A 23,569-nucleotide genomic window follows, 5' to 3' on the forward strand; every position below is an offset into this window, starting at 1 on the left:
ACATCCGAGCATTGAAGATAACATCGTATAGATTGTAATCTCAAAACATTAAATTACCTCTCGGCTATGTACATTTAAGGTAAATATAGCTTATTACAGCAGTGGCAACAACTAGATTTTACATCTATATAACAACAAACCGTGTTGTGTAAGAGAGTAAAAGACTCTTCCACCCAACACAGCTACCAGACGACCAACTGGTCATCTAACCATAAACCTTGTTCCTGGTCTGCACAAATAGGTACAATCACATGGAAATAAAATATGAATACACCAAATGTTACCCCTGTCAAACAAGTAGTACTCTCTTAGACTTGAAATATCCTGTTCATAATTAGTTGTGGGGGTGCCAATCCCGGGGAATCCAGCCAGGGTTGCCATATAGAATTACATTTCCGAGGTGCATTTCTATGCTGATATGTTAGATGTTCTCTGATAAGGATGTAACTTACCTGTTCTATCCATTGTTTTTTGGTTGGAACATTTACTGACAGCCAGAATCTGGCCAGCTTACCAATTTTTAGATGCGATGGCTGTATTCGTTTTCTTTTTTAGGCTTTCTTTCATCCATTTTCATCTGGTGATGCAGCCAGTTGTTTTTCAGAGCACAAGCTCTCCAGCAGAATGTATCAGTTTACATGGATGAGACAAACCAATTAACACTGGCAGGGGTGCTTACAGAGATCATCTTTTATTTATGTAAAAGGAAATAAAGGTTTGCTATAACTGATTATAATGTGTGCGCAGGAGTTTGGCTTCAATTTGTTAGTTTACCTAAATCTGCTAGTACATCTAACACTTCCCTTCCCCAGACTGACAATGCTGCTGTATGCTGTGCCTCCAATGCTCCTTCTTCCAGAGTTGTGTCTCACTAATACAGGAGATGTGTTACTGGCCAGATCACCAGGTGAAAACAATAGGGAGAAAAAAAACAAAGAAAATAAAACGAATGCAGCCACATCTAATGATTGGCAAGCTGCGATATATGACATTTTTGGTTTTCGGGTTTATCACTGCTTTAACCCCCTTCCCGCCAGCGCTGAAAGACTGCTACAGCAAGGGCTTACATTGCCAGGAGGGTGTACATGGACATCCTCCCGTGATTGGGTGGCGCTACTTCGGACTCAGCTGCTCACAGATCGGGGTAAAGAGCCATTCACAGTGGTCCTTTACCATGTGCTCAGCTGTGTCCAATCACAGATGTAAACACAAGCTGATTATCAGCATTCCTTTCCTCACACTGACTGCGTGAGGAGAGAAGAAGAGAGGAGAGAAGAAGAGAGCCGATAACTGGCTTGTGTTAAAGGGACATCGAAACTGATTATCATTGCAGTCCCAACAGTGTCCACCAGTGCTGCCAATCAGTGCCTACCAGTGCCACCTATTAGAGCCCATCAGTGCAGCCTCATCAGTGCCCACCAGTGTCGCCTCATCAGTGCCACCTATCAGTGCAGCCTCATCAGTGCCCACCATGGTCACCTCATCAGTGCCACCTACCAGTGACTATCAGTGCTGCTTCATTCGTGCCACCTACTAGTGACTATCAGTGCCACCTCATCAGTGCCAACTACCAGTGACTATCAGTGCCACCTCACCAGTGCCACCTCATCAGTGCAGCCTCATCAGTGCCAACTACCAGTGACTATCAGTGCTGCTTCATCTGTGCCACCTACCAGTGACTATCAGTGCTGCCTCATCAGTGCCACCTCATCAGTGCAGCCTCATCAGTGCTAACTACCAGTGACTATCAGTGCTGCTTCATCCGTACCACCTACCAGTGACCATCAGTGCCACCTCATCAGTGCCCATCAGTGCCAACTACCAGTGACTATCAGTGCTGCTTCATCAGTGCCCATCAGTTCAGACTCATCAGTGCCAACTACCAGTGACTATCAGTGCCGCCTCAACAGTGCCCATCAGTGAAGGAGAAAAATTACATGTTTGCAAAATTTTATAACAAACTACGAAAAATTGTTTTTTTTTCCCTTTAAAATTGCAGGTCTTTTTTAGTTTGTTTAGCAAAAAAATAAAAAAACCCCAGTGGTGATTAAATACACCCAAAAAAAAAGCTCTATTTGTGTGAAAAAAATGAAAAAAATGTCATATGGGTACAGTGTTGCATGGCCGCGCAATTGTCATTCAAAGTGTGACAGCGCTGAAAGCTGAAAATTGGCCTAGGGGGTGAAAGTGCCCGCTAGGCTGGTGGTTAAAGTAGAGCTCCACCCAAAAGGGGACGCTTCGCTTGTTTGCTCCCCCCCCCCTCCTCCGCTGCCACATTTGACACCTTTCGGGGGGGGGGGGGGAGCGGATACCCGTTTTTGACAGGTACCTGTCCCCACTTCTGGGGGACCTCGCCGTGGGCCCCCCTCCTCCTTCCCCGGCCATTCAGAAAGCGCAGCACGCATGCGCAGTAGAAAACCAGCTGTGAAGCCGCAAGGTGCAAGGAATGGCGACGGCAGCACCCGAGAGCTGATTGAAAAATCATCTCGGGTGCCAACATCACAGGCTCCCTGGACAGGTAAGTGTCATTATATCAAAAGTCAGTTTTTTTTTAAAAAACTTTAATAAAGAATTAAATATTTAAGATAAATAAAAGCTACAGTTTTCGTAGCTACTGACTTTTAATTTTTTGGTGGGTGGGCTGGAGCTCCGCTTTAAGAAACCTGTATACAAGCATGATGCTAAACATACATTTTGTAGCAAAATGTCTAAAATGAAATCTCTTTATTCAGCAGATGAATGTGCACTTCCACCCGTATATGTATGTGATGTACATTGCATGCACCAAACATGCATATTTGCTGGACCACCGAAAGCATGTATGGACAAAAAAAAAAGAAGCATGCTGGGATATGTAGTACCACAGCAGTAAGGAATTCCCAGGTAAGGCATGCTGGAAGTTGTAGTTCTACAGCAAGCTGATGTTTTGCCAATATCAGGGAGGGCTGATAGTTGTAGCTCTGTGATGGGCCACATGCCCATAGTGTACACATCAGACTGATGATAATGGGAGTTGTAGTTCCACAGCACCCCCTAAGCAAAAGACGACCCAACCCTGGGATAAGTGTCAGCCCTGTGTGCGGCAGGCCATGCTGAGACTTGTAGTGCTCTGAGCTGATGGTACAGAACGCGCGCACACACAGGCTGGTACAACATGCTGAATGATGTCACTGGCCTGATACATGATACCTGATTGTTGTAGCAGATCCACAGTCCCCCACACACAGGAAGTTCAAGCTGGAGAGACAACAGAGGCTCCGACTGGCTGGGAGATGACAACCCGCATCACTTCCTGCTTTCATCATGTGGGATTCTGGGAAGTGCAGTCTCTTTCAGTCCGTTAGCTGGATGGCTTGCAATCATTTTCTAAAAGATAAATTCCAGGTTAGGCATCTAAAAAAAAAAAAAAAAAATTAAATTTGAAATCAATTTAAAATTATTTTAACCCCTTCCCGCCTAAAAACACATCTAAATGCACAATTTTGCAACATTGACACGTGTTCGTAAAAACCGTAAATATCATCACAACTACTTTGTGCATCCAGGTGGATTATACTGCGTTTTTTTTTTTTTTTTCAGGACAAATTGGGCTTTTATTTGGTGGTAAATGGTAATGGAGTTTTTTTTTTTTATCATGAAAGGGAAAATGGCCCAAAATAGTAAAAAAAAATTAATTTTTAAAAAAAATTTAGCTGTATATATATATATATATATATATATATTTCTTGCTACTACCATAACCTTCCACCAAAGAACAACCTAAATGAAATACTTCTGCTCCTGACAAATCGCAGAAATACCGCATATGTGCATATTATTTGTTGTTTGTACCCATAGCACAGCGCAATAGTGCGCATTTTGCTTTTTTCTCTTTATCCTACCTAAAACACACTGATACTGATATATATATATATATATATATATATATATATATATATATATATATATATATAGATAGATAGATAGATAGATAGATAGATAGATAGATAGAGAGAGAGAGAGAGAGAGAGAGAGAGAGAGAGAGAGAGAGATCTTTGTATATAGGCATTATATATCTATCTATATCGACAGAACAGAACAGAATATATATTTGCGCTGAAGTAACCTCATGGTTAAATACTCTGACCATTATGCATGGGCACTGACTTCTGTACAACCAGCCTGTCAGATATTTCCCAACTGATCAGTGCCACTGGCTATAGTCGGCATCCCTGATCATTGTATTCTGACGGTGCCAGAATACAATACCACAGTGGGAGTTATTTCTCCATCCACACATTCGATCAGATCATTTTTTCTTTTCATTCAACCTGCTAGTTCAAAAAAAAAAAAAAAAAGAAGATTAATCTATGAGCTGCCTCTGGCTTCATCTGGACTTGCAGCTGGGGGGGCGGTTGAACTGCGTTTTTACTGCCAGCTACCCTCCCCCCGGTTAAAGTGATCTTAAAGTGGAGGTCCACCACAAAAAACAAAACAAAAAAAATCACACCAAAAAATCCCTAAAAAATTGGAGGAAAGAAAAAAAAATAAAATTTTAAACTCACCTGAAATGGCTGTTGCTAGGCAGTCTTCCTAATCGGCCTCTTACTACACCGCGGTGATGTTCTGTCTTCTCCGCGTTGTCTTCTGGGGAATGGGGCGCGGTGTGCTATGACCACTTGCCTACCGCTGACACCCCTATATGGTGGCAAGGAGGCTCTCCTGTACTAGGTACGATGTCAGAACTATTGAGTTTAAAAAGAAACAATTTATAAGGCCTATACATATTTTTTATATGGTTTCATGGGCAGCTTGGAAGCCACTTTGTCTGTTAGAAGGTGAATGCAAGTTCATTGTTTTTGGACAGAGACTTTTACAGAAGATTTTAAGAGCCTTATCGCATATTCTCCCAGGTTGTAAATTGTGAGGGTCCTAGACAACAAAAACAAGATAAGGACTGGCCATGGTGCCAGAATGTGTATAATGAGATTGATGACTCAACTAAGACAATGAACAGCGACTTTAAAAAAAAAAAAATCTTCTCATTACGGGAAAAAGAAGAAAAGAGGCTTATTTAAAAGCTACCTTATGAACAAGTATTAATTGCAAGTAATTATATTAGCAATCATTTCTATTGTATTACTATTACATTATATGGAACATTTATATGCCTATTTAAATTGAATAATTCCACACATTTGTGCTTATGTATTTTTACAATATTTAACATATATTTATTATATGTGGTTTGAATTTTAATCATTAAAATATATTAGTATATATATTATTAATATGAAGGGTACATGTTAAATTACATGTGAATAACCATTGTGTGTTTTTTTTGCTCCAATTACCTCATTCTCAACTATATTTGGAGCAAAATTTTATTACCATCATTCAGACGTTGCTATATATTGTATGAAGAGACAATAAATCTGACAGATGCTGCCATAAAAGAGACATTCTATTATATTTATGGTTTTGTTTAAGGCTTAGGTCAGAGGTTATTTGAAGTGAAAACTTGATATTTTTACGGATATAACAAAATGTATTTTTAATCCAATAATGCCCCCTTTAGGTAGTTGTGCGAACAAGTATATGATGAAATAATGTGTCATTTGACGTCATTAATTACGTGGAAAACACATCCACGCCTATTTCCTTAGGGGGATATAAGTTTGTAGAAGGATTAGGTGGGGGGAAGAGAAAGACACGAATGGAAAAGGAGATAAGGAGGGGAAGAATTTTCCACTGGGACAAAAAGCTGACATCTCTCAGACAAAAGATTCGGGATTTCTGGTAAAGTATATATTTCTATTCATCTGTAGGCAATTGACTAGCTATCATAAATCTGGCTGGACTATTTCATTTTGTAGCATAAAACCTGCAGTATCAATTGTTTCTTTTTCCAATCAAAGAGAGAAATACACACATATGTATAATATCATTGGAGCTGATTGACGTTTATAGTAAATGGTTTAGTTATGATGTATGCTTACAATAAAATTATTATTGGAAATGTATCTTTACCTTATATTTAAGTCTTGGTTAAATCACCAATTCTGTGCATGGTATACTGTAACAAGTTTGCCCATGTGCGGTTAAAGTAAATTAGAGTTTGCAATATCTGTTGACTGAGAGAGGCCACTGATGAGCTATTATTTTCAAGGAGTTACTCAGTTTTACTACCTTGGTAATTTTAAAACAACATCCTGTGGTTATTTTTCTCATCATCTGTATCATCTATATTATTGAAATGTTGATCCATATTCTGTGTCTCTCACCAGTTATATTTTTATATCATTCTGCACTGATTTTTAGTAAATATATATATTTTTGCACACTTTTGTATTCCTTTTGTCATCAGGTTAGCGCGAATAAACAAATTTGAGTTATTTTATTGATTTGTAGAAAAAAGTAAGAATCTCCTTAATCATAGATCCTTGCTTATTTTCATAAATATAAAACTGTTTAATATTTCAGTATAAACATTCTGACAACCTGATCCAGCACTTCCGAGGAAGGGGTGTGCATGCAGCCCTTCTGCTGTGATTAGTCACAGCAGATGCCAATCAGTGGGTGCCAGCCAATGGATGACCGCGAGGAGAACGACAGAACAGAGCTCTGCCTATGTAAACAAGGCAGACCTCTGTCCTGTCAGCGGGGATGTGCTGTATTTTGTTTCTCTGCAAAGCACACTGGTTGGACACACCCTGGGTTGTTTCTGGAGTGAAACTGGACATATAGGACTGCATTAAAAGGTGGCAATCATCTTCCCCAGCACCTTCATGCAGGCCTGGTTCGAGGGACTTTACAACAACCTCTGGGACATCACCTGGAATGAAAATACAAGCATTTCTCCTACAAAAACCATGTTGAGGACTAAGCCTAAATACCGATGACGCTGTGTAGGAACCAAAGCCAACTTCTGAAGCTTCAGGATCTAATCCTCCACTGCTAATCACTGTAGGCGAGGCCAGAAAATCAGGACATGAAGATAGGCATCTTTTGTTACCCACCAATACCAGAAAATGCCCCTGATGAAGTGCAGGTATTACCGACTGGTTGGACTCCACCCTGAATTTTTGTATATTCAGGAACTTGTTGAGACCCTTGTGGTCCAAAATAGGCTGGCATGGGAAATGTAAACAGGTTGGAATAGTCTTGAGGCTTTTCCCCCTCTGGTAGCAGTGCAATGTGCCCCTAGGATAGCAGTCTTTCCAGACCCGCAAAGAAAGCCACCTTTTTCAGCTCGGACGCTGCCTTATATAAAGCATGGAGGTAGGAGGCAAAACTACAGCTTGTACCTCTGGGCACCACACTGCAGCCCAAAGGCGTCTGACTTCCTAAGCTCAGTTGGTTGCAAAGGTTGATAGACATCCCCCCACTCGTGTGAGTGGAGGTGCCCCTTCACTGTGAAGAGGTCTTGACTCCAGATCCAGAGGACTTGGGGCTCTTCTTTCAGGACTGGGACAAGGGCTTCTGTTTGAAGCCCATGACTTGCTGCTTATATAAGGAACTCTTTGTGGATTCCGAATTCGTTACCAGTTTCTGACCCATCACCTTTGCCTTCTACTTCAGGGATAGACGTGTGCTTTTCCCATAGTCATCTTTTGGATGAAGGTATCCAAGCATGGCTCAAACAAGTAATGGCCTTCAAAGGGCAGCTGCTCAATTTGCTTCATGTAGAGTAATTCTGCCTACAAACACTTGAGCCATAGGATTGTCCATATTTGGATAGACACGGTGCCCACCTGGGAAAGCTGCCTTATGGAGTCTTCCAAGTCACCTACCAAGAAACTCAAGGCTCACATAATTTTTTCTAGGAAACGTCAGATTGTAGGGTTCCCTGGGTCCGAATCTCTGGAACAGAGCATAAGCTTTGTAGCCAGGACCCAAACCCAGTGCCTTTTGGAGAGAATTCTGGCAGTAGTAACTGCACGTTAAAGGGGGAGGAAGGGAACGGAGGGTGCCCACATTCGTGTCCCAAACCACTGAGAACCCCTGAGAGCTGATCCTGCAAACCAGGAAAATCTGCAGAAAGTTCCTCCCTTGACACAAAGGAACCAGAAGGATGATGCCCCTAAGACAGTGGAAATAACAGATAAGGGCAGGAATTCAAAGCTAATCAGACCCTTAGGGGAGCCATTACAAGGTAAACTGTGGAGGGGGGTCCTCCCTACTTGACAAGAGATTTGGGAGCTAATCCCATAGCCCTTCCTCCCTACCTCTTTGCCAATGGAAAGCCATGACTTAGTAAGGGTTAGTAGGCCTTTAATACTCAATAAGGGTGTGTCTACCCAGCTGAGAGAAGTGCCGACACAAGTCAGAACACAAAAGTGTCAAGTCACTCCAGATAGGCAAGTGTTCCAATACTTATTAAGCACTGGCTCCGATGTACTGTAACGCAGCTGACCTGTTTAGTGCTGTAGCAGTCAGGAGCCTGCAATTGCACATGCTACTGTGCTCAGTGAGTCAGAAAAATGGCACCTCCACACGTGATGATGACATTGCACACATGAATATTTGAATGCCTATCCCACCAAGGCAATGTCGCAGTGGGAGGAGGATGTAGGAACACTGACAGGGGATCAGTGGGAAGAAGCTTTTCAGTCAGCCAATATATGCTTCCTCAATGTCTCACAGAAAGTGTCACAATTATATATTTTACTCAGAGTGCATTATACCCCAGTAAAACTCCACAAGATGGGAAGGCTTCCCGACCCACTATGTGGTAGATGCTGACGCACTTCTGGGGACCTTATTCACCTCCTTTGGCAATGCCCGAAATTACATCACTATTGGAGTGAAGTCCTCTCCACGCTTAATAGAGTATTCCAGGTGAATGTTCCCTTAAACCCTATTCATTGTTTACTGGTGATCCTTGAAGAGGTGATACCCGAGGAAGCAACTAGAGTGGCTTTCTTAAAGGACCCTATTTCAGGCTAGGAAGGTCATTCTACTGGACTGGAAGTCCATGAATCCCCCATCGGTCAAGACGTGGGTGACTCATATGTGCAACACGCTCCTTTTGGGAGAGGTACATATATCAACATAGGGGTCGACTTACTATGAAAAACTTTTGTCTCCATGGCTTAATGTCCCTGGACTAGCACCTAGGAAAAAGTTGTCTCTATCTGTCTATTACTAATTTTTATTTTCTAAATAAAAAAAAAAAAAAATTATATATATATATATATATATATATATATATATATATATATATCTATATCTCTCTCTCTCTCGCTCTATATATATATATCTCTATCTATCTATCTATCTATCTATCTATCTATCTATCAGCAGGGCAATTCACACACAGTGCACCACTGTGTCATATTTAGAGATGATCGGAGGGATTTCGATGGAATTACGTTTGCTGCAGAATAGTCAATTTTATCAAAACCAGACTGATTTGGTAGAGTGAAAGCTCTACCTCCAAAAAAAAAGAAACCTCTTGTGCTGCTTTGCAAGCTTGACATCCCCCCCCCCCCCCAAGCTACACTTAGCTGCAAATCAGTGCAGAGCTTTCATATGTCAGTTTTTGTTTCCTCCATTTGTGGAACGTAGTCAGTGGTTGTGTTCTTGTATTACCTAAAAAAAATTGGTGTAGTGCCAAAATCTGTTGCCAGTAACCTTTTGAAACTAAATTCTCCACATTCATAATTTACTGTATCTATGTGCATTCTCTTCAAATATATATATATATATATACACACACACACATACATATAGATGTAGCGCCCTCTACTTAAGGATAGGTGGGATATTGTAGAATTTGTAGCATAGGAGTTATTACAGGCAGTGCCATCTTAAGAGCATTATAGGCCCCTGGGGCAATACAGTGCACTGGGGCCCTGTCTACACAATCACGCACGATTGCGCAAAGTTTGCACATTTTCTCTTTCTCCTCTGCAGCCTTTTTCCTCTTCTGTGCTCCGCTAAAAACATTACGTTTCATTTCTGCTCTAAAGGTTATTTTCACCAACACGTAATAAAGTTTCTTTTTCCTCACCTTTCTTACACTTCCTTGAACTAGTGGCAACTCTAAGATTGATATATAAGGGGGACACATAAGATATTACAGTCAAAACTTGGGGGGGCCCGGGCACTAATAACTTTCACCACTAAATCATACAACTAAAAAAAACTAAATAAATATATATAAATGTGCACACTCACACTCTGGTGCTGCCTGGTGGGTATTAATGCTGGCGTGGGTACTGCTGGTGCTGGTGGGTATTAAAGCTGGTGTGTGTACTGCTGCCTGGCTCCTCTGGGACGCCGAAGTGTGACAGGAAGCTGCAGCATGCGGCTGCAGTAGAGAGCAGAGCCGATGCTTCCTGTCACAGGCGGAGTGCTTTTCATAGCACTCCGCCTGTGAAGAGCCGGAACGACACAGAAAGCATCGGCTCTGTTCTTCACAATGACAGCTGACTCACCCTGCCCGCCGCTGAGTCGCTGACTGATATCGAGACTGATCGCGTGGCACTCTGTCTCTGTGAGGGAGGAAGGAGCCGCACCGCACAGCACTGGCACAATGCAGCAGCGAACTTTGTGACATCTGAATGATGCTTGGCTGGGGTCGCTGGGCAGGTGGGGCCCCCCAGGCAAGCGTGCCCATTCGAAGAGACGGCCCTGATTACAGCTAAATTTAGCCAGGCCTGCGGTGTTTTACCAGGCCTGGTTGTTTTGGTTTGGGGTTGGAAGTGTCAGAATAGTGGGGGGTGTGGCCACCTACACTTGGGTTCAGAGACGCCTGCTCTGATGATGGTGGATTGTTCCAGAAGGAGAGGATGGGCTGAGACCTGAGTGGCAGGGAACTTATGTGTGAGTCCTGACCAATCATTAACATAGTTGCCAACAGTCCCGATTTTCCCGGGACAATCTCGATTTTGGGACCCTCGTCCCAATTCGGGATTTTGCTCAGGGAAATCGGGAATGTTTGCTTTTTCATTTTTGGAGCAGCTGGCTTCAGCAAAATGGCCGCCGGCCCTGCCACTAGATCGTTCCCCCTTGTGTTCAGTAGAGAGAGGAAGGGGGCTCGATCCGTGCAGCCAATGAATCTGCTTCTCCTCTCACAATACTGAAGCCAGGGTTAGCTGCACTGATCGGCCCCTCTCCACTAAACACACGGCACCAGCCGCTCATGCCATGTTCCTTCTGCTCTTGTCTCTGCAGCAATTTAACTTTAATGTACAGGAGGGGGGTTAGCTATATACAGGTGGAGGGGGGTTAGGTATATACAGGAGGAGGGGTTAGCTATATACAGGAGGAGGGGTGTTAACTATATACAGGAGGAGGGGGGTTAGCTATATACAAGAGGAGGGGGGGTTAACTATATACAGGAGGAGGGGGGGTTAACTATATACAGGAGGAGGGGGGTTAGCTATATACAAGAGGAGGGGGGGTTAACTATATACAAGAGGAGGGGGGGTTAACTATATACAAGAGGAGGGGGGGTTAACTATATACAGGAGGAGGGGGGGTTAACTATATACAGGAGGAGGGGGGGTTAACTATATACAGGAGGAGGGGGGTTAACTATATACAGGAGGAGGGGGGGTTAACTATATACAGGAGGAGGGGGGTTAGCTATATACAGGAGGAGGGGGGGTTAGCTATATACAGGAGGAGGGGGTTAGCTATATACAGGAGGAGAGGGGGGTTAACTATATATACAGGAGGGGGAGGGTTAACTATGTACAGGAGGGGGGGTTAACTATATACAGGAGGGGGATAACTATGTACAGGAGGGGTTGGAACTATGTACAGGGGGATACCTATGTACAGGGGGGTAACTAGGGGGAGAGGGGAAACTATGTACAGGGGGAGGGGGTAACTATGGCTCTGCCTGGGACACTGATGTAAGGACTGAGGCTGGGAACACTGGTGTAAGGACAGACTCTGCTGGGGGCACCTGATGCAAGGAAGGACTCTGCTGGTGGCAGGCGACGTGGCTAGTGACATGCTCAGGGATCCTACTGTTTCGGCATTATGGTGAGTTGAATGATTTCATTTTATATTACAATGTAAGAATAGAAATAATGCTCTTCAATCATCCTGACACCATAACAAGCATGGTGCCGGGATGATTGAAGCGCCAACACCAGGTGTTTGGAGTATCTTTATCTGCTGATTGTTAAACTTTCTAGAATACACATATTTCTATTGTTGTGTAGGATCTGAGGCTGCTGTCCCTTCATTCCTATCTCCCCCTTTCCCTCTCCATCCCTCATTCATCTCGGACTCTAACCACACCCCTTTGAGCCACGCCCATTTAAGCCACACCCACTATTCACATAAACCACGCCCATTTTTCGCTGTGCCAAACTTTTTTCTATGCCTTGCCTACAAACGCATGCCCCACCCCCTAATTATTATACGGCTCCGCCTACAGCCAAAAAAGTGTCCCACAAATTTTTTTTCCAATGTTGGCAACTATGCATTAACTTGTTTGGTCGAAAGGTCTCTCATATAAAGGGAGGTCACATGCTTTAGGAGGAGGAGGGGCCTGGGGCCCGAGCACAGGAGGAAAGGGGCCATGGGCCCAGAAGAGTGTTCCAGGAGGTCCAGTTCGGGTGCCTGGATTGCGGGGGAGCCAGCATGTAGCACTGGGGACAGAACCGGACATTCCCACGCGGGGATGTGCTGGACGAGTGAGGAGGAAGTAGAAGTAAAGCGGAAGAAGAGGACTGGGGATCTACTTTCTGTGAGTGAAACATGGACTGTTGATTGGGAGAGAACAGGTCAGTGAAACCCGGAGAAACTAGTGCAGAAGTAAATGGAATGACATACTGTGAGCCTACGGACCACCATATAAACCATATTACAGTAACTTCCCAAAGACTGATGGGCGTTGGCGTGGGAGTCATGGAAATAGGCAGAGATGGCCCGTGGCTTTAAGTTCAACACACAAAGGAAATCTATCGGTCAGGCAGAGGGAATTATTCAGAGTAATGCCCCTTTTGTTTAACTTGGGAGTGCTGCAGAAGAGGAAGCAATAGAACCAGGAAAGGATCGCTCAGGGAAGTCCAACATCAAAGCTACAGCTATGGATTACACCCTCATTTAGTGGGGTCTGATGGAGTATCTAATATCTCTATGAATAATCCCAGATTGAATCCACGAATAAAGAGTAATAAAACTTGAACTTTGACTGGTGTCATGTGCGTGCGATGGGGGATCGGAAGCGGAGTGATTGGCAAAATGATAATGAACGAACCAGCAGCCCCCATGGGGGTACAGCTACATATACATATATACACACACACTATATTACCAAAAGTATTGGGACTCCCACCTTTACACAAACATGAACTATAATGGCATCCCAGTCTTAGTCCATAGGGTTCGATATTGAGTTGGCCCACCCTTTACAGCTGTAACAGTTTCAACTCTTCTGGGAAGGCTGTCCACAAGGTTTAGGAGTGTGTCTATGGGAATGTTTGACCATTCTTCCAGAAGCGCATTTGTGAGGTCAGGCACGGATATTGAACGAGAAGGCCTGGCTCGCAGTCTCCGCTTTAATTCATCCCAGAGGTATTCTATTGGGTTAAGGTCGGGACTCTGTGCAGGCCAGTCAAGCTCCTCCATCCCAAACTCGCTCATCCATGTCTTTATGGACCTTAATTTTGTGCACTGATCCAAATCATTGGTGATGGGGGGGATTTTGGATTGGACAATACTTTTGACAACATAGTGTATATACACTGCATGTATATATACACACGCACACACAAACACACAACATCCACCAGTCTGTGTGATATTAAAGTGCTTATGCTAATTATTTAATGTGCAAAATCTAGTCCTCCAACTCCAATAAAGTGCCAGTCCAATTGTATTATTATGCCTCCTTAATTCATCTCCAGTAGTGCTCTTCCAACATATAAAGTACTTGACACCACCTTGTAGGAAAACACCCACCAGATTGTTATGACCCCTTATTAAAATAGGCAGGTCAGCAGCTGTTTTTATACTGTCTTCTCCTCCCTTTTGGCTCCGTATAATAACTCCACTGCTTCCGCTCCACCTCCAGGTACACTCCAGACCATACACCAAGAGAGAGACCGCAGTAGTTAAAACTGCACTTACAGGGTAACACAGCTTCCAATTCAATCCAATTCAATGGCACTTCCTGGTGTCAGGCAAAAATACAGTGAACGCCAAGCGTCAGAAATGATGTCGCCGGATGTGACATCAGCAGCGTGGCTCCACCCAATGTGTTTTGTTTATGTGACGCCGTCAGGGTACCTGGTTCTTATAACTATATATGTTCCTAGCTAGTCAGGAATAGGTGGTCATATCACGCAGCAAAATACATTTTGCCAAAATCAGTCAACTTGTCTCAACATCTGTACAGCTTCCTACCCCACCTGCCACCACCAGATCTTCTCTTTGCTTGGCTGCAGAGGGAAAAAAAGAACATCCAGAAAACAGACATCACACTTAACGTAAACATTATTTATTAATCTTCAATGTTGTAGCAAAGAGTCAGTTTTGCATATTACAGTCTACTATAACAGCTGTGAAATCAGCAAACAACAAATGAGAATCTGCACATCTGCCACCTTCTGTTGAAGTGGACAGTCTCAGTGCATTTGAAAATTAAGGTAAACAAATAAATTGCTCACTAGCCTGATGACGGGTTTCTTAAATCCCTCCAGGTCTCCGCAACTACTGCTAAATCCTTCATGGAAGAGGCAGTGATCACAATGGTTGTTCTCACCAAATGCACTTCAGGTGAGCTGATGTGGTAGTTGGGGACTAAAAAAAAAAAATGCGCAACAGTAATGCACTGTTATGTGTGCTGTGTTGGAAAAAAACAAATAAATGGGCTGTCCTAAAGCTGAACTTTTTTTGTGGAAAACCACACCTGTCACATAAGTTACCTCCCATCAAATAAAAGGGGCAGTACACCAATGATATCTTTCTCCTAATATGTTTAATCCATTGACAGCACACAGTTGTCAGTGAATTAAACAAACTCAGAGCAAGATGCCATTGGTGTGCCAACCCTTTGAACTGATTGTAAAGTGCAGTGGAGAGCAAGCAGTCTTCTTGTCTTGAGCATCTAATACACATGGGACAGAAGAGGGTACAGTTTGCTTGTGAGTGGTGACATGGACAGGGATTTAATGCATATCTCATGTTCTGTTGGCTGCTGATTAATGTAAAATTCCACCCTCCAATGAAGCCAGATACTTCCCACAGCAGTGACCTTCTTGGTGCTGTAGGGGTTAAAAGTCCCATGAGACATTGCAAGACCCTGACAATCACAGGCATGACTCCTAGAGGCAGAGGCATGATGGGATTTGTAGTTTCACCACAGCTGGAGGGCCAAGGTTGCCTACCCCTGCTGTAAAGGATAGTGCTGCTCGCCCTTCCCCTTTTTGTCCTCTCCCTCCATTCACAAAATCCTTGCATTGTTCTCCCAGAATCCCGGAGTGTTCTCTAAATGGAAGAGGGGTGGCTGGATGATACGAACTCCCCTGTCCATTCACAGAATGCCTTGCATTCTCGGAGAAGAATATTAGAAATTGTGCGAATGAAGCCGTAGACAAGAAGGGGAGGGTCAGCCATCACGATCCTTAACAGTGGCAGCCACTGGCCTTAACTATCCCAGTGCCGAAAGATCAAGGCAGTGAGGAGTATCGAGCATCACTGAATGGAGGATTTTTACAGTAACAAGAGACGCAGAGGATGCATTAGCAGGGGTAGGCAACCTCGGCCCTCCAGCTGTCTTGAAACTACAAGTCCCATGAGACATTGTGAGACCCTGACAATCACAGGCATGACTCCTAGAGGCAGAGGCATGATGGGATTTGTAGTTTCACCACAGCTGGAGGACCGCAGTTGCCTACCCTTGCATTAAGATAAAAAAAAACTTTCTGGGTGCAGCTCCCCACCAGCCCCCCTTATACTTACCTGAGCCCCACCTCTATCCAGCAATGTGCATGAGAGCAGCGTTTCTCCCTCTCCTCAATGGCTCACACAGCAGCAGGAGCTATTGGCTGCTCCTGGCAATGAAAGCCAGTGAGCCAATGAGGAGAGAGCAGGGGGAGGGCTGAGCCAAGCTCCGTCTGTAAATGGACAACGTCCAGTCACAGGAGCGCAGCTCAGAAGCGAGCCTGCTTGAATGCCCCCATAGCAAAAGGCTTGCTACTGGGGGCACTCGACCGGGGGGTGGGGGGGCAAGGACTGCTATTAAAAAGGTATTAATACCTTTAGAATCACTTTGAAGGGATTGTAAAGGCAGAAGTTTTTTTTAACTTAAGGCATTCTATGCCTTAAGATAAAAAAAAAAACCTGTGTGCAGCAGCCCCCTCAAAACCCCTAATACTCACCTGAGCCCATCTTTATCCAGCGGTGTTGCAGGAGTGTCTCAGCTGCCAGAACTCCCCTCTTCATTGGCTAAGACAGCAGCGCAGCGCGATTGGCTCCCGCTGCTGTCAAAGTCTGTCAGCCAATCAGGAGAGGAGACAGAGCCGGGTCACGGCTCCGTGTCTGAATGGACACAGGGAGCTGTGACTCGGTTCGGGTGTCCCCATAGCAAGCTGCTTGCTGTGGGGGCACTCAACAGGAGGGAGGGGCTAGGAGCACTGAAGAGGGACCCGAGAAGAGGAGGATCCGGGCTGCTCTGTGCAAAATCCACATACAGAGCAGGTAAGTAGTTTGTTTGTTATTTAAAAAAAACAAAAAAAAAACAAACAAGACTTTGCAATTACTTTCATTGCATTGCATATTGCATGGGAGGGAGAGCTGCAGCATCAAGCTGGAACAGCAGTCCTCTAATGCTTACGGAAATGACCTGATCTGCAGCAGGCCATGTCACGCTCAGACATTGGAAGTTAAGCATTATTCCTAACATAACTCACCAGGAAACTTTCTACTAGGAGGAATCTCTCCTATTTATAGAAAAAACTTAAAGTCCTTAAAATACAATACAGAATAAAATACAATGTAGATGTATAAGATGTAGAACTGTCACTGTTGTGAGGGCTGCAGGCGATTCGGCATATGCAGTTTTAACTAATTCAAATTCAAGTAACAAAACTGTACATAGCCATCAAAAATTCACAAGCTGTTGAACACAGCTAACATATCCAAAATGGAAGAACACAACTTCAACCAGGACCAAGGCCCAGGGGTAGGCAGAAGAGGTGGCTGCTTTGGGCACTTCAGCAGGAGGGTGGGCATAGGAGGGTCAGAACCTGCAACCTTTGGTACTGCAGGATGCTGCTCAGCCACTGCCACTGAAAAAGGAAGACGGTGAACAAAAAAAATATTGGGAATGGTCTTTGGCCACACCTCCTTTGAATATCATAGGAGGCAAAAGGGGGCGGGCACAGACAACAAAGCACATTTTTTTGCATGTCTGGTTTTGGAGACCAGTAATCTGCATATTAGCAGCCCCTCCAAGCGTCAAGGATAAAAACAGAATTGTCAATTTAGGTCTAAACAGTTCCGCTGTTAGATACTATAGAAAAGGTTTTGGAGCGCTGGGCTGTGGAGGCAGCAGGAGTGTCCGGCTCAGCCTCTCAGCGGCTTGCTCAGAGGCTGAGCCGGGTGCCGGTCCAGGCATGTGGGTGGATCCTGATTCCATGGCCGCGATCTTGCCCGAGCCTGGACCAGCTCTGTGATGTCAAAGAGAGGACTTCAGACTGCTGTCTGCTGAAAACGGGTCACAGGAGTGCAAAACGAACTGCATTCCTGTGATCCATAGAAGAAGTACAGCCAAACAAGCTTTGGCTGTACTTCTCCTTTAATGGGGGCACAGACAGCAATAAAAACTGACAGGGGCTCTAGTCCATCTCTACTCCATCCAAAACGTAAAAAAAAATACGTTTTGACTTTAGTTATACTTTAAACCACCTCTAGAGCCTTTCATTAAAGAGAATAAATTACACAGGCCCCCCGACCACTGTGATTGGTTGTCTCAGTGGTCGCATGATTGGGAGGCGTCCTACCAGCTCACAATCATTTCTAGGTGACCAGGAATTGTTTATGACAGCATGGTGACGGTACTGGGGGCACCAATTGAGCGCATCCCCAGCAGAACAACGTTGGCCGAATGCACATATGGGGCTGCATGGCATACCGTCCAGCACCATGCTGTTACATATATGCATACAATTGCATAACCTCACTTTCAAGGAAACTAAAGGCTAGGTTCACCTTTAAGAAAAAAATTGTAAATGCACATGTTTTTGCAGGTAAAGAAAAATGTGCATTATTTTTGTTTACACAGGAGTCTGCAATTACTGCACCCACGATCAGTGGGTCATGGGTGCAATGTCAGGCTCCTGCAGGCATTTCCTACAGCTCTTTGCCAGTACCTCTGTTTGGGCTTTCAGGTACTGAGCTACAGAAGTGTCAATAGACTTTCAGTGCACCAAATCAGTGCACCCGTACCCGCACTACAAGTATGCAACTTGTATTTTAATCATTCACAGATCTCTGCGAATGAAAGAACGCAGCTGTGCGGGCGGAGACCCACACAGCCGCAACAATTTTAAATGTGACAGCAGCTGCGGGGAAGTGGACAACCCCCCACTGTCATGGGGGGTGGGGTGGGGTGGGGGGGGGGGGCGCTCAGGAAATGAGGTGTTTAGCAACATGTTACACCCTAAATATGTGTGTAACATGTTGCTAAAGGCAGAGATAGTCTTTAAAGTGTCTGTAAGCAAAAGCAAGCATCCAATCTTGTTCAGTTGCTCTTCTGCTGCTCAATTTTCTTGCAGGACATCACCGGGAGGAGAGTTTGGTGCTAAGCTATCCTCAGGTGCCGGTGCCATCACCTCCGGGGCTCGCTTTGCCTCCTCCTCATGCTCCCACTTATGTTTTGTGAAAAGTGATTTCTGATTGAACTGTTTCCCGCACACAGGGCAATTATAGGGCTTTTTGGGCACGTGAATTCTCTCATGTCTGCTCAGCTGGGACTTGGTGTCGAACAACCGGCCGCACGTGCCACACTTCACCGTTTTCCCCTTGATGTGCCTCCTGTGGTGGACAAGCAGAGTGCACTTGTGGCCGAACCTCTTCCCGCACTTGTCACACTCAAACGGCTTTTCCCCGGTGTGCGCCCTCTGGTGTATGATATACTGGGATATGTAGTCATATTCCAGGCCGCAGATGGTGCAGGCATATCGCTTGTTCGCGTGGTTCTCTGCTTTGTGCTTAGTCAGTGCCGATCGAGTGCTGAACACCTGACTGCACTCCTCGCAGGTCACCACCTCCTCATCAGCGCGGAAATTGAGGTGCCTCTGTGTCTTTAAGTGGCTTCGGAAACCCCGCCTGTCTTTCAAGGCTATATTGCACCTCAGACACCAAAATGTTCGTGACCTCCCGTCTTCAGAGTACTCGATCCTTATCTCGGGGTTCCCTAGAAACGCATCTTCTGTTTTGCGTTTTTTGGAGCCATCAGAATCATCGGCATCATCTGAGGATAACTCAGACTCGCTGAACTCGCTGTTGTCACTCTGCGGCTTCCATTCCGGGGAGTTCTGGCGATCTGGGGAAGGTTTTGCTTCATCTTCGCTCGCTGACTCTTCCCCTGAGAAGAAAACAAGACAATGTATGTAATATTTCTAAAACCCTCTGAAGCATCAGCAAAACAACAGCCTTCTTACAAAGGTTACTCCAAAATTTTCCCCAATAGTTTTACTGATTTATTAAGTTACTCTGGGCATTTTTCTGTTTTAGCCGTTTTTATTAAAAAAAGAGTAATAAAAACAATATTCACTTGTACAATGCTGAACTGTCAGGAGACAATGGATACAAGCAACAACATCTAGATCAAATGGGAAACAATATAGTCTCACATCATAGTCCAGCAAGGGAACTAGCAGGAAAAAAAAAAAAAAAAAAATTCCACGGGTGCATTAAGGGACAATCCTGACTTAAATATATACCCTGGGCATTTTTTAGCTGAACTCCAGCAAGAGGGAATAGGATATTAGTAGTAATCGCCTTCCTTGTGCAAAGCACGCCCTCCATTTCTTTTTAAAGTCTGGTTTTCCAGTAGATCTCCTCCCCTAAACAAGTACTTTAACTACCTCCCACCCACCGCATAGTAAAATGACGGTGGACAGGATCACCTCTCATTCTGGGGCGATGTCATATGAAGTCGCCCCAGGGTCACCGCTCTTGCGCGCAGCGCAGCGAACGGGCCGTGTTCCTAGGACACGGCACAACCCCAATCTGGGTAAAGAGCCGATGACACGGCTCTGTAATCATGTGTCCAATCACAGCTGATGACATGTAAACAAGGAAGTGCCGTTTTTCAGCTTTTCTTGCCTCACACTGACAGTGTGAAGCGAGGAGAGACGATCAGCGGCATTCGCAGCAGAGAGTGTACAGGTATTCGGTGCCCTGATTATCAATGTAGCCCCAGCAGTGCCCATCCGTGCCACCAGCAGTGATGCCAGTCAGGGCTGCCTATCGGTGTACATCAGTGCTGCCCATCAGTGCCGCCTATCATTGGCCATCAGTGGGGCATATTAGTGCTCACCAGTGCCACCTAATCAGTGCGGCATATTAGTGTCTCCTCATCAGTGCCGTCTCATCAGTACCCATAAGTCCCGCCTCATCAGTGCAGCCTATTAGTGCCCATCAGTGCAGCCTCATCAGCGCACATCAGTGAAGGAGAAAAATGACTTGTTTACAAAATTTACTGACAGGAAAAACTTTTTATTTTTTTCAAAATTTTCAGTCTTTTTTTATATATTTAGCAAAAAATTAAAAAAAAACGCAGAGATGATTAAATACCACCAAAAGAAAGCTCTATTTGTGGGAAGAAAATGATAAAAATGTAATTTGGGTACAGTGTTGCATTACGTGCAATTGTCATTGAAAGTGTGACAGTGCTGAGAGCTGAAAATTGGCCTGGGCAGAAAGGGGGTGAACGTGCTCGGTATTGAAGTGGTTAAATTGGTTCTAATAGGAAAATATTTTTTACTTTAATGCATTCCCCACATAAAAAGTGGTTGTAGACCCTTATATATACTCAGTTAAGTGACTAGCTTCAGGTGTTTCACAGAGATTAAATAAATCCTCCTATATAACTTGTACCTGATTATCTGCAGCAATTTCTTCTCTACAGCCATTCAAAGTGCAGAATTTACACAGCTTGTCTAAGCTTTCAGAAAAGGGGGGGGGGGCAGGGAGCTGAATTTGCACCCTGCAGATCTTAGTGAGAACAGCTCTGACAGCTGATTGGAGGGATAAGAAGGGATGGGAAGGAAAGGGAAGGGACACCGTCCCCCCCCCACACACACTTTACACAGGAACAGAGTACAGGCTGTCAATCACAGGCTGTGTGCTGGAGATCCCTCCCTGTCACCTTTTTCTCTTGGTGTCAGGTAAAACATGTTACAATATTTGTTTCACCCCCTCACCCTCTAAATACTTATCTGAGTCTTCACTTGATCTAGCTATATCCAGATATATCCAGGTTTTAGAGCAACGTATGCTCAGGCAAGAATGGGACATCATCCCTCTCCCAAAACTCCAGGTCTCCTCAGTTCCCAGACATTTACAGAGTGTTGTTAAAAGCAGAGGGGATGCTACACCGTGCTAAACATGGCCCCACCCCCAACTTTTTTGAGACATGTTGCTGCTATCCATTTCAAAATTACCTTTTTTATTTCTTAAAATAAGAAGCCCAATCAGGACCGAGACACAGGAAAGCACTGAGGTGTCTTGATCTTGGGTACACAGGGGAAGAACAGGCGGAAGTGACTCTGGTAGGTGTTATTTCTGACTTTACAATACCTGAAGCCAAGTCTTGCTGGGATTCTGTCAGTAGAGGGTCGTCTGGGATTATGTCAATGTACATCTCCTTGTGAGCTTCAATATAGTCCCACTCATCCGGAGTGAAATAGACACCAATGTCACCGCATTTCACCGGCACCTGCAACATACAACACTGCTCAGCAACATGCATGGAACACTTGGGATCACCCCAGGATCTGAGGGGTTAACTCAATGGGCACCACTACAATGCAAGCTACATTCATTATACAATGGAATCATTTCTTACTTACGTATTCCGGTGCATGAGACCTAGGCACTAGAAACACAAACCCCAGAATACAGACAACTGTCAGTTCTGTTCTCACTGTCTGGACATAAACCTGGAAGCTGCCACCGCTGACTTGCATTTTAAACGTGCAAGCTTCAGGTGTTGTCATACTTGTTTCATTATTTACTAAAGCCGGTGTTCTGCCGAGAAAGTTCCGCTCGGCGGATAAGGACCCCCTGCTACTGCGCAGTAGGATCCAGCGGAAATAGCCGAAGGTGAATAGCTGAAAATCAGCTGTACACGGCGCCTGTAAGAGGGCCCCTCGCCACGCTTCGGGGACGGCCTCGCTTCGCTCGCCACGCTTCGGGGACAGCCTCGCTTCGCTCGGCTCTTTTAGATTCCCCCTCTAGGTCCACTTGGATGGTGGGGAAGGAACCTGGACCCAGAGCGCAGGCGCCGTGTACAGCTGATTGAAAAGTTTGAGCTTCGGCTATCTCCGGCGGCTGACAGTAGTTCGTACTGCGCAGGCGCTGCGCCTGCGCAGTACAGGGGGGGAACTTATCCGCCGAGGGAACTTTCTCGGCAAGACACCGGGCAAAATTGGATCAAATCAGCAGGGACCGACCGAGATTTGATCCATCTATGGGCAGGCTGATTGTACCCAATCGATCCATCGAAGAATACAGGTTCCGGCTTCACTGGCTGCATTCTTGTTCAAGGCGAACGACCCAGCAGGTAAAGTAGTAATCAAACAAGCCGGAACTACTCCAAGGACGTCAGGGGCGTGACGATGTCATTGATTACAAAACGCACAGGAAGGAGTCGTGACGTCATTGCATACTGGGACGTGGCGGCCATTTTGATGGTTCGGTTTCTCTTTGTATTGATGCCTGTTTGAAACTTTTATCAAGTGAGTGCAACACTTAATAATACATTTTTATTGAACATGCTATACCCTTTCATTCCTCCATACCTTTATGAGAGCAACATGGATATCGTGGGCATTCGGCTCGTGTGTATGGTAGCCTGTCTGACAAAAGCTGGCCGAAGATCCAGCTTTTGCAGAACGGGCATGCCAGAAAAACATCTGCGGATCAGCATCCGATCAGCGCTTGCTGCCAATGGCTGCGAACGCTGATGGCTGTGTTTTGGCAGTGGGGCAGTCCCCCAGTCACAACACTACTTCCACCTAGCAGCATTGGGGTTGTTGGTTCAAATCCCAACCACGGCACTACCTGCCTGGAGTTTGCATGTTCTGCCTGTGCCTGCGTGGGTTTCCTCCAGGTACTCCGGTTTCCTCCCATATTCCAAAGACATGTTGATAGGTTAATTGGCTCCTGTCTAAATTGGCCCTAGTATATGTATGTATGGATGTGAGTTAGGGACCTTAGATTGTAAGCTCCTTGAAGGCAGGGACTGATGTGAATGTACAATATATAAAGCGCTACGTAAATTGACGGCGCTATATAAGTACCTGTAATCAGAGATGTATTTTGGTTTTGTGCTGTCCAAGGCAAGGCTAAAAACCCCCTCATCTAAATTTGTCCCACCCCAGCTGCTTTA

At 44.8% G+C, this 23,569-nt stretch overlaps 2 protein-coding genes across 2 annotated transcripts in view; both read right to left on the bottom strand.

Moving 5' to 3' along the window:
• Window positions 1-3,359, bottom strand: part of LOC141113612 (uncharacterized) — a 34,760-nt gene extending 31,401 nt beyond the window's left edge. The window contains exon 1 of the mRNA XM_073606820.1: window positions 3,190-3,359. The gene's annotated coding sequence lies outside the window, so the exon portion shown is untranslated. The remainder of the gene's footprint in view (window positions 1-3,189) is intronic.
• A 10,870-nt stretch (window positions 3,360-14,229) lies between these two features.
• Window positions 14,230-23,569, bottom strand: part of LOC141113613 (uncharacterized) — a 38,368-nt gene continuing 29,028 nt past the window's right edge. The window contains exons 6-7 of the mRNA XM_073606821.1: window positions 21,757-21,895; window positions 14,230-19,537 (exon numbers count right to left, since the gene is read on the bottom strand). Coding sequence (XP_073462922.1) covers window positions 18,711-19,537; window positions 21,757-21,895 — 966 coding nt within the window. The 3' untranslated portion in view covers window positions 14,230-18,710. The remainder of the gene's footprint in view (window positions 19,538-21,756; window positions 21,896-23,569) is intronic.

Source organism: Aquarana catesbeiana, linkage group LG12, assembly GCF_042186555.1.
Source record: "Aquarana catesbeiana isolate 2022-GZ linkage group LG12, ASM4218655v1, whole genome shotgun sequence".
Classification (NCBI taxonomy): Eukaryota; Metazoa; Chordata; class Amphibia; order Anura; family Ranidae; genus Aquarana; species Aquarana catesbeiana.